We start from the raw sequence: 12,193 nt of genomic DNA, 5'->3' as shown, positions 1-12,193 counted from the left end.
CAACAAAGTATGTTCAGACAATACAAGTTCTTGTTCCTCCTTAAATATAGCCCCTATGCATGCACGCACACATCCCAACACAGGCCCCTTAGCAAGACTGTGGGATGCAGTACCTGGCGGTAAGCGCAGGCTCTAGGGCTCCCACTACCTGTGCTCATCACCTATTAAAATCTAGTCTATAAAGAGGGGCCCATCAGGATTAGGTGGAAATTCAACAGGTGAAGGATAACAGTTCAGGCCATACTATAATGCTTGTTCAGACACTTCCACATTTTTTGTTTTAAACCTACACTGTTGGGATCCCTGGGTGGCTCAGCGGTTTAGCGCCTGCCTTTGGCACAGGGCGTGATCCTGGAGTCCCGGGATCGAGTCCACGTTAGGCTCCCTGCATGGAGCCTGCTTCTCCCTCTGCCTATGTCTCTCTGCCTCTCTCTATGTCTATCATGAATAAATTAAAAAAAAAAATTTAAACCTACACTCTTTGATATATCAACCTATTTCTGGTAATAATTCAGACTTTCTCTGAAATGAAGGTGTTTCCAGTCAAGAAGTTACAGATACAAATCCAGCCAGGACTGTGACAACACTTGGCACATCATGTACTCGTTCCCTTCAATACAAAGAGCTCTTAGCTGGACCAGCAGCTCAGACGCCAGCTGTTACCTGCTGCAGTAACCACACCCTATGATCTCTTTTCTTGTCTTCGGTTGTTTCAGGTCCCTTCCCGGGCTTACCTGACGCGGTGGCCGGCTGCTGCTGAGCGGTGTTCTCCCCCTGCCTTTGTCTTTGATCATAAGCTGCCTTCAGCTCTTTCTGAAGCTCTGCAGGAAGTGCCGCAAACACCTCAGGGTCCACCTAGTGAGAAAGAGAAGGTTCAAAGTCAAACTGGAGTCGATGCTCTATTTTTCACAAAACAGATTTTGTTTTCAAATCATGTTTCTCTGATCTGTGTGAATTCTTGATAGGTCCTCAATATTGAAGCTCACTGTATCCTGGTTTTAGGGTGAGAATAAAAAAACTTACAGCTAAGAACTGACTTGAATAAAACCAAACCACAGCAGAACCATCTGAGTAAGCAGCATTACTAGAAAACGAAAGGCAAAACACAAGAAGACAGGCTCACGGGCAGTATCTTTTTAAACACCAAACTTAAGACTCTTAGTGTCTCTAGTCTACAATTACAGATCTCTACCCAGTTACTTCAAGTGTGGCCCAATGGTCACCACTGGGCAAGAAAGTAGAAACAATGTGTTGTACGTCTGGGTGGAAATTGTAAGCATCCACATACCACATGCTCCCTCTTCTCTGCCAGTCTGTCCTTCAGATGATGTAGCAGTGGATATGGTGTAAGCTACGGGGAGTGTAGGATCCAAAGGAAAAGCGGAAGTGAGACAGGTCCTGGGCTGCAGTAGGAAGGGTGAACATAGGGTAGAAGGTCTGTAGTTTGACTTACCTGTGAAAATGCTGGAAGGGCTATGACATTAATTCCCACATCACTGTTAGATTCTTGAGGTTCTGGTATTTGTAACAAAACCGTCCCAACTGGTTGTGGCAAAATTCCTGTATTGCAGCCGTTTACTGGCTCTTTCCTTTTGTCGCCATGCAGCTCTCCTTGCTGAACAGCACAGACCTGCTCTACTTGCTCCCGGAGATCAGGCGGAAGTGCTTCTAGAACAGACTGGTCGAGCTGTAAGATCCCACACGAGTCTGGAGTCATAGTATGCTCAGAGAGGAGGTTAGGACTGAATGCTAGCACATTCTGGATAATCAAGAGGCGCAGCGGAGCAGGCTAGGAAAGCAAACCCTCCAAAGCAGCACACTTTCGGAAGGTTGCTGGCCTCTTGCCATCGCAGCCTGAGTAGTAGCAAACACGTGAAGTCTGGGGAGGCAGCACCGCCAATCAGGCAAGTCCACACACAAGCCCAGACCCCACAAACCCGTGTCAACCTCGTATCTTGGACCCCACCCAGGGGGCAAGGGCCAACGCCTAGGAGTGGGATCGCGGAGCCCTGGGTGAGAAGTTTACCTCTCACACAGTAGACTATCTGCCCCCAAATACAAATAAATCTGTTTCTGACAATACCGTGTTAGACAAGAGAGATTATGGAAATCGCCCTTTCTCTAGCCTACATACCAGATTCCTCTGTGCACTTCCATTTAGAAACCTGGAATCCCATTAAGCTGGCTAGGCCAACGTTCTACTTTGCCAGGAACAACTACTTTTGGATGACTCACTAGCATCCGGGACCCAGTGCAAAAGTATCAAGTGTCCCTTTCTGGCCTTACAGCCACCAGCATGTGTGTTTCCTTCAGCCTCCTACTACGAAGTGGAGCAGGGAAATGGACTTTCCCAATATAGCTTAAAGTGCTATCTTACCTTGCAAGGAGCAAAATTTCCAACAGTTCCACACTTACAGCACACACCAACAGAATTACTAGCTTACGTTAGGAAAATCGTTCACCCTACAGACAGAACCATTTGCATATGCTGCAAGAAAAACCTTGGGCAGAGGCCCCTACAACTCACCACCAAAGCTGTATTGCTGAATAGAGTTAAATCCACATGATTACTGCCGCTTCAAAGAGGTAAAGTGGTTACTGACTGGCAGTCTGCAGAACTGGCTTGCAACCATGTTCTACAACTTCCAAGAGTCACAGATCTTTGCCAAAAGCACCACCTTTCTCCTACCTTGATATTTCTCATTTGGAATTTGGTAACACTGTGATCTGCCCTTGATCTATCCTAACAGGTAGCCCTCTCCCCTTCTTGCCTATACTAACTAAAAACGTATGCCTTTGCACTTAAATCATACGTAGAACTATAAAAATATACCTGGGAAGGTGACGGAACCTCTATACTCAGGTTAATTCTTGATTTTAAACTGATGGGAGAATGTAGACCATTCCATTTCCCTGAAGACTCGGCTTTGCTAGTAACTGGACTGACACTTGATGTCAGATGTGTAGAAAAAGATGGCAAGAAAGTGCAATTTCTAGAGGCGGAGGATATTTCCAGATCCATAGCAGCCAGAAATACTGAAAGTATAGAAAATACATAAAATAGCTTCCTCAGATACTTAGGTATGGGATAATATGGATTACTTTAATACACTAAGTAAAACGAACTTATACTATTGATTCATCATAATCTAGAATGTCAATGTGTTCTTTAAGAGTACATAGAGCCATGCCAGACAACTCTTGAATTAACTTATTAGCCCACCTAAGGATAAAAGCAGCACCAAAACAAGAACCACACTGATGACCACTGACCTTCTTTGTGCTCCTCTTCGGTGGATTTCTTAGCTTTCTGAACTTGGAAGAGATCCAGGACAGAGTGTGACCCACCAGGAAAGTGGCCTGACTGAACTGATGGGCGACTGGGGCATGCAGAAGGGTTTGGATTGGTGGGAACCAACTGATTGACATGAATCCCAACCTAGAACCAGAAGTGAAAATGTGTTCCAGGAAAAGTGAAGCTAGAATATGAATTCAAGCTTTTTAAAAAGATCTTCTAGATCCTATTTCTAGAATAAAAGATTAGTGGAAACATTCAAACAGCCTTCTGTATGATTTTTTACCAAAACTACTAGCTAGCTAGTGAGCAGTTATTCACCTCAATCTTGGGTATCCAATTCTATCCAAGTATATTGCCATCTCTCCAAAATAAAAAATCCAAAAAAGTTTAGTACTTTTATATCCCACTGAAGTTCTAATCAACTACATTTTTAACATTAAAAAACCCACAAAACCTCTATAAGAGGTGGTCTACTTGCAGTCTTCATTTATCATTTTTCTGTTTAAAATACTTTTCAAATAAATGGGTGTGTGTAGGGTGGGATGGGCAGTGCCCCAGGCATAGATAACTGCCCCCACACCACCAGAAAGCCTTATTATAACAGTATTTCAGGGAGAAGTTTTAATCGTGTCTGGCTTAGTAATTCTTTAATTCTTCCAAAAATGCCACATCAAGCCAGTGAGTTGATGAAATAACAAATGAAAGCCTTTCATTCACGTACATCTACACACACGGAACCTACTACAAAGGTTCATCCTTAAGAAAATTAAGGTTTTTACATTTTTGATACCCTCTCAACGTGTCCCAAAGGCATGTTTGTGTGCCTGTAGTAAACACTTCCTTCTGGAGCACCAAGAGACATAAGAATGAATTTGATTAAAAAAGACCTTAAAGGTAGAAGATTTATTTGCAGTTCTACACTCCTCAGTCCCATCTACTTCTAGGGGAGTGAGAACAGAAAGCAGATAATATATGTAAAATAAGCCCTTGGTTAATTAAAAGATCTGTAAAAGTCCAAGGTACAAAATTATTCTAGGCAGGAAACAAAACGAGCTTTCAGAACAAATTTGAAAAATATTAGGTCAAATGATAAAGTCAAGAATTTTTCAGTTTCTATCTTCCTGGTATTACTCTAAAGGAGCTGAAAATATGCACATAAACCGTCTGCCCACCCCCCCAAGCCATTCTTAGTTCAAGCCTTAAATGAGAAAAACATTATAGAAAGAAAGTCAGAATTTTAAAGTTATATACTTACCCCTCTCATATCCGATATATTTAGTTTCATTGTATGAAACATATTTAGTGTAGCTTTTCCAATTATCTTTGCACTATCTGTGGCCTGGTCAAGAGTTACGGTCCTGTAAATGATAGAATTCACTTTTTTAAAGGAACAAAATCTACCTCCTATATATTCACTGGTACCTCACAAGTACTGCGTGGTTTAAAGATGTATAGGAAAGTCAAAGAAAGTAACAAAGTTCAAATAATTAAGTACCAATATATAATCCTTAAAAATGAATGAGATGAGATAGTCTTCCTTCAAGGAAGCCAATAATCACAAATTAACTACACTGACAGCAAGGAGTAAAAGAAAAATCATATAGAACACTGGGACTTTGAGATAGAGACAAAGAAGACCTGGCCAACTAAAAACAAATTGGAAAAAAAGTTTTTAAAAAGATGTAGTTAATGCCTATATATACAAATAACAGTATTATGTTGCTACTAAAACATAAATGTAAATACAGTGTTTTGAGATTGCTATGAAAGAATGATGAATCCCCCTGTCTTTATTTCACACAAATAAATACAGAAGAACTTTACTGAAAGCAAGATTTTTAGTAGACCATGGTGGTTTAATGCATTTATCTTCATATCCTTTCAGAACACCACTAAACTATCTTAAAATGACTTTTAAATAGCATAAACTCTTAATAAAAATAAATAGCATAAACTCAAAAAATTGATTTAAAAATGGTCTTAAAATACAAGTAGGAGAGGAGACAAGATAGAGGAAAAATGTTAATCATAGTTTACATACTGAAAGCAAATCCGTAAATACTGTTACCAAATATGTCTGCTATGCCTAAAGCAAAGAGCCAACTTGAAATAAGCCCATTTATGCTACAGAACCTCAAAAACACTCCGTGATTAGAGCTATCAGGTACCAGTGGAGGGGTGGAGAATGTGCATGTGTGGCCAACCCACAGATAGCCCCTCCTTTGTAGGATGCACTATACACTGGATGTCGATGCTGAGAGCCAGGAGACCTCATGCGTGGCCAAGGGAGGTGGGAGGCACCTCACTCAAAAGATGTACACTCTTCCCACTCAGACGGCTCTTCCTATTAAGTAACCGGAATGCTAGCTGCCATCTTCACATCTGCTCACCAACTACAGGCAGCAAATGGGAAGATCCCACAAGGGGCCTATTGATAAGCCTAAACAGCAAAGACCACAGATACAGCTGGTTGTGGTAACCAAAGATCAAAGCCCTTCAACCACTCATCTATGATGACACCCATTGGTCCATGTGTCCCACTGTGAATCTAGAGGTTCCAAATAAAACTTGAGGAGTTCACATATGAACAGTCAGCCACGAACTATCAGACAGATGGTGGAAGAAAACGGCTAATATAAAAGCAGTCAAAAGAGAAGAATTGGGAGAAAAAATTAAATTACACAGGAAATAGAAGAGTATTTAAGAGATAAGAGAATGTGGCATCTGTGAAGTAACATATTTAAATGTCCAAAGAATTAAGAAAAAAGTTTAAAATGTTAGAAATAAACTAATATTGACGAAGTTACCTGGCACAGTAAGGCCAAATAAAATTTCAGAGTCCCTGAATTAGAGTTCTGAAAGTTCCAGAAAAAACAATCTGTAAAGAACAGGCAATCAAAAGAGCACTAAAAGGGCAGCCCGGGTGGCTCAGCGGTTTGGCACCGCCTTCAGCCCGGGGCCTGATCCTGGAGACCCGGGATCGAGGCCTCAGTTGGGCTCCTGCATGGAGCCTGCTTCTCCCTCTGCCTCTGTCTCTGCCTCTCTCTCCCTCATGAATAGATAAAAATCTTTAAAAAAAAAAAAAAAAAGCACTAAGCTTCTCAAGAGTAATCCTGAGAAAAAGGTGACAATGGAGTCTAAGCAAATGTAACTTCAGAACTACTGAGCATGCAGATAGGCAGATTCAAAACAATTCACACCCATGCATTCATTCTTTCTCACTAGGTACTAGCAGAATGACATCAGGAATCCAGGAAACAAGGATCCTGTGGCAATCACAGAAAAGGGATACCCTGTGCCCCCCACTCTGCAGTATGGTTTGCACTAATCTAGATCGCACTGGCATGCTGGGGGCCCCAAGAGAGCACTCCAAGAATAAAGATCAAGCCAGTTGATTAACTTGTGCTGAAACACAAGAGAAGGGAATGTGGGGACACACTCAGTGGGGAGTTCACAAAAAAGCCAACAAACCAAAACAAGGTGCTCAGTAAGTGCAGAACAAACAAGTTCCACAAAGAAGGGAATGTGGTTGTAGCAGACATGTGGTCAGCCCCAGGAGGCGTACAAACAGGAACAGGCAATGGAAGAGAAGCAGTGCAAGGGACTGTGTGTGTGTGTGTGTAAAAGAAAACTTTCCCTATGTAATAAGCCACAGATCTCAGTGTACCTATGGCTCTTTGATAAGCAATTAAAAATGTGTCCTTCCTCTACAGTATTAGAACATCAGAGTCTAGGCAGCACATGACTGCCACGTAGCTTTGACAAGAGGTCACAAAATCATGGAATGTGGAGTACCACTTCTTAATAGGGACTATAGCAGAGGCTTGGAACTTTTTCTGTTAAGGGCCAAGAGTAAACTGCCTATGCTTTTTTTTTTTTTTTCAATTTTTTTACAATTTTATTTATTTATGATAGGCACACAGTGAGAGAGAGAGAGAGAGGCAGAGACACAGGCAGAGGGAGAAGCAGGCTCCATGCACCGGGAGCCGACGTGGGATTCGATCCCGGGTCTCCAGGATCACGCCCTGGGCCAAAGACAGGCGCTAAACCGCTGCGCCACCCAGGGATCCCCCTGCCTATGCTTTATGGTCCCTCTCACAGTCTTCACTTTTCACAAACTACTATATAAATATCATTCTTGGCTCATGAAAACCACATGAAAAGAGGCCCAAGGCTGGATATGGCCCACAGGAAACAGTGTGTCAACCAAGGAAGTAGAGGAAATATATGGTCAGTGTTAGCATATTTCATAATCCCTCACCTAAAGCATTCCTCATACAGTTAAAACACCACTGAAATGTTAGGTTGAAGTTAATGGTTTAACAAATGGTCTGTATTTGGTAACATTTATAAAACTACACCTGTTTTGATTAATCATGTGCTCTTTTTTATCATTTTCTCTAAAGTAAGTATTTTAAGGGCACAGCAAAACGTACACTTGGCCACTAGCTATGCATTGTAGATGGTGAACTGTCCTGTGGTGACTAAACAATGAGTCCTCACCATATTACAGATGAATGCTGAAATATTTACGGAAGAAATAAGATGAGATCAGAGATCTGCTTCAAAATTATCGGGAAGAAGGGGAGGAAGGATGGTATCAGAGAAGCTGACAGCAACTACTGGAATCAAGTGATGGGTTCATTCAGTCTACTGTTCTTTCTATATTACATATGTTTTAAATTTTCCTAATAAAACTTTTTAAGTTTAGGACAAAAATGGAACTAATACCAACAACAGCAAGCAGATAATGTGCTTATAAAAAGGCTGAAAATTATCCTTCAACTGGGGGCAGGCAGGATAAAGTATAATTAATTTTAGTTTTTTTTAATGTAAAAATTACATTTTTAGAGTACCTGGATTCTCCAAAAAGGACCAAATGAAGGTTCATTATTTTATTAAGGGTAGAGAGAGAGTGAACCCCCAAAATACACAATGCTAAGTAACTATAAGATATTTAAAAACACATACACAACAAAAAAATAATAATAAAATAAAAATAAAAACACATACACAAAAAGAAGAAACTCTACTGCCAGTTCTCTTTCCAAAGAAAAGTCATTTAATTTTTGGATGATCTTTCCCATGTACCTTGAACAAATCAAGTTCCAGGTTACATTTCCAAAAAAGTATTAATAAAGTAGATCTGATTTTCCAATAGAAACCACATGTAAAGAGATCGATCATTCTATTCCAGAGTTAGGGCTAAAAACCAACTTATAGAAATGATCACTAACACAATTTACCACTTGAAATACAGGTATATTAAAATAGGAAAATAAACAGTTAAAGATTACCAACTACAGGGGCAGCCTGGGTGGCCCCGTGGTTTAGCGCTGCCTTCAGCCCAGGGCCTGATCCTGGAGTCCTGGGATCAAGTCCCACCATCAGACTTCCTGCATGGAGCCTGCTTCTCCCTCTGCCTGTGTCTGCCCCCGCCCCATGAATAAATAATAAAATCTTAAAAAAAAAATTACCAACTACATAAAAACATATTTTATAAATATGTTGTCTCAGGTATAATTTATGAACCTTGTTTTCATGGTGAATACATGCGTGAATGACAAAGCTGGACACTGCCTGTGAACAGTCCTCTTGTGACTGGCCAACAGCACCATACACACAAACATTATTTCCACAGTTGGCATAAGCTACACTTAACAAAACTGGTTTTTTGCTTTTTGGTTTCTGGGTTTTTTTTTTTATACAACTCCTTATGTGTAGCTTTCAGGGTCAGAAATTTCAAAGCTTTGGTGGATTTGACAGATAAAATACAGTGTACCGTTGGTATATAAAATGGCACGCAAAATTATTTTCATATTGGTCACAAGCTTTACATGAAGTTATTTTAAGATTTTATTTATTTGGGATGTCTGGGTGGCTCAGTGGTTGAGTGCCTGCCTTTGGCCTAGGGTGTGATCCTGGGATGCTGGATCGAGTCCCACATCAGGCTCCTTGTGGGAGCCTGCTTCTCCCTCTGCCTGTGTCTCTGTCTCTCTCTCTGTGTGTCTCTCATGAATAAATAAATAAAATCTTAAAAAAAAAAGGTTTTATTTATTTGAGAGAGAGTGTATGTGAGAGAACACAAGCAGAGGGCACAGAGCATAAGCAGGGGGAAAGGCAGAGGAAAAGAAAGAAGCAGACTCCCCACTGAGCAGGGAGGCTGACACAGGGCTTGATCCCAGGACCCTAGGATCATGACCTGAGCCTATAAGGCAGATGTCCACTGACTGAGCCACCCAGGTGCCCTAACATGAAGTTCTATATTAACAGTCCTCACATTAAAAAAAAAAAAAAAAAAAAAAAAAGCTTTTAAATGCTTTCTACCAGTTTGTAGAGACTATAATAATTATTCATTTCAGAAACAGAAACTATACCTCCCTAAGTAAAGTAAACGTCTCATTAAAATCATTTTCTGAATCACCATACTGACCTTTCCCTCCAGACCCTGGCGCCACTCACAACTATTGCCACCCCTTTCTTCTGTCTGTGCACAGAAGTTCACGGCCAAAAGACTCCCTCTGAAGGTCAGGCATACAGGTTCCTATGACTAACGGAACCTGAAGGCAGTGAACAATGGCAATGGCCTTGGGCTAAATATCTGGTAACAGATCTTTATTCAGACTCTTCCTTGCTTTTCTTCTTTTTCTATTAATTATAATAAACTAACCAAAATATCAATTAGCCAAACTCCTTTTATACATAGGCTTACCTGGTAATGTTGTCACAAATCCCATGGCCTCCAAATTTTGCAGTTTCTACTGGGGCCCCAGACTTTCGCACCATGATCTTGAGTGTCAGGCGTTTACCCTTTACATGGGCAGCCTCAAGTCGTCGCTGAATTTCTTCTGAAAGATTCAGAAGAAAAGCTTCCGCTTCTTTTGGCTATGGAAAGAAAAACAGAAAAACTTCCACGCTATTTTCCTACACACTGAACAATTCTCAAGTATTTTCACTTTCAAAATCAAACATGTATACTATTTAAATCCCACTAGGGGTCTACTAAAAACAAACATTCTGCAAGCTGCAGGAATAACAGAGTAAAGTCTTAACTTCAAGCATCCAGAGTCTATGGGCTAGTTGGAAAAATGGAACTATGTGAAAAGATAAATAACAGGAAATAAATAGATAAAACTTGTGAAGAGTTAAGTTTTACCTGGGTAAACCTTATTCCATAGTTGATCTCAGCTGAAATAGATTTTCTTTCCTTTTCCGTTCGAACTGGTCTATCATCCAAACCTCGGCAGAACCGATAAAGCATCTGACCTGTTTTGGGACCAAATTCTTTTTGGAGTTTTGCCATTGTCATATATTGCAAGTCTCCACAAGTTTTAATTCCCAAAGAGTTCAACTTAGATTCCATCGAACGTCCAACTCCTAGAAAAAGGGATACATATAGTTCTTTAATTCTGCACAAAAACCATTAAAAACAATTTAGCAATGTGAAATAATGATCATTCATAGACAAAACAACTAGTTTAAAATAATCTCCCTTAAAATTTTTAAGTGACATAGTGAAGCAGCTCACAGACTAAAGTATTTTTTAGTGCAAATGCTAGCAAAGTTATTTCTAGAATCTACTCAATTTGAGCTCCACATATAGGTGAACCTTCTCAAATATGTGTAACTGACTTAAGTTCATCAGTTACACTGACTATATACACTGACTATATAATAAAGAATGCCATCTTTATTACTGAGTAATATCAAGATTTCCATCTTATTTGGAAAATCAACTAATGAACTTACAGACTTCTTTAAACGGGCCTACAGTATGACCTACATGTGAGGGGACTCACAACTGTTAGGGATTCTACTACAATTTCGGTGATGGCCAAACTTTACAATAGTTTCAGCCTCATTTTCTATGAATGGAAACTACACAGAACTTATGACACAGATCCAAACCCAAAAACGTTACTGTCATACTGGACAAAGTGACCTGGGAATAAAGATTCCTAAGCAGAGGGTGGGTAGAGGGAGCAAGACAGATTCCTTTTATCAATGAAGTTTATCTCCTTGACGAGGTCTCAACCCTCCTACAGCTGGGCCAGCATGCAGCACAGTCCCTGTGATCTTCTCTTCCAGATGCCAGGTTTGAGCCTCACCTGGAGGGTACTGATGAGTTCTGTCACCCTCAATTTGCCCAAAATCTTAACAAAGGTACACATATCTAGAAGAGATACTGAAAAGTAACCCAGGGAAACTCAAATTCTTATCAAAATGGTCTGCACACTATCAAACCAGTAATTGCCACCAATGAGGAAGCGGGTTTCCAGTCTTCCACAGGATTGTGAGAAAGAGCTCAGAGTAAAGTCGGCTATATTCTGCTAATCACTCGATTATCATTCTTCTAATGGCTGTTCTCTGAATGGTCTTCAGTAGAAGGACACTAGTCCAGGTTCTTCCAGGACAACCTCTTGAAGCACTTACGTATGACATAAGGTTGGGAGACTATCAACTTTACACAGAAGATCTATGGCCCTAGAGGTGGGCAAGACAAGTTTAAACCAAGAAAAGCTATTCCCTCATGGATCTAGATGAATGGTATTAAGGGCACTGCCTCCCAAGTGTGCCATTTTAAAGTTCAAGTAAGAACAGAGAATAAGAAAGAATACCAGAGTCTGCTTTAACATCAAAATTGGTCAGAGGAATACCATTTACAAAAAGGTGAATTGAAATTCTAAGTGAAATCCATCTGAATATTTTTCAAGGCAGAGAAGAGAAACATAAGGTAAGAAGCAAATCATAGGCTGGCCAAAGTCAGACACTCTACACACTATTTATGTTCAGGAAAGGTGGGTTTTTTTTTGGGGGGGGGGAGGGGAGTCTCTGTTGCCCCACTCTCAAACTGTGATTACGATATCTCCTTTAGAGATCTGGAGAACTCATACA

The 12,193-nt window shown here is 40.5% G+C and overlaps 1 protein-coding gene across 1 annotated transcript in view; it reads right to left on the bottom strand.

Moving 5' to 3' along the window:
- The window catches only part of REV1 (REV1 DNA directed polymerase), a 95,042-nt gene that overhangs the window by 1,696 nt on the left and 81,153 nt on the right, over positions 1–12,193 (bottom strand). Inside the window, 7 exon segments of the mRNA XM_055327939.1 lie at positions 735–855; positions 1,454–1,687; positions 2,834–3,036; positions 3,274–3,439; positions 4,554–4,656; positions 10,011–10,183; positions 10,455–10,675. Coding sequence (XP_055183914.1) covers positions 735–855; positions 1,454–1,687; positions 2,834–3,036; positions 3,274–3,439; positions 4,554–4,656; positions 10,011–10,183; positions 10,455–10,675 — 1,221 coding nt within the window.

This window comes from Nyctereutes procyonoides, unplaced genomic scaffold, assembly GCF_905146905.1.
Source record: "Nyctereutes procyonoides isolate TBG_1078 unplaced genomic scaffold, NYPRO_anot_genome, whole genome shotgun sequence".
NCBI lineage: Eukaryota > Metazoa > Chordata > Mammalia > Carnivora > Canidae > Nyctereutes > Nyctereutes procyonoides.
This window is presented reverse-complemented; position numbering and strand designations above follow the sequence as displayed.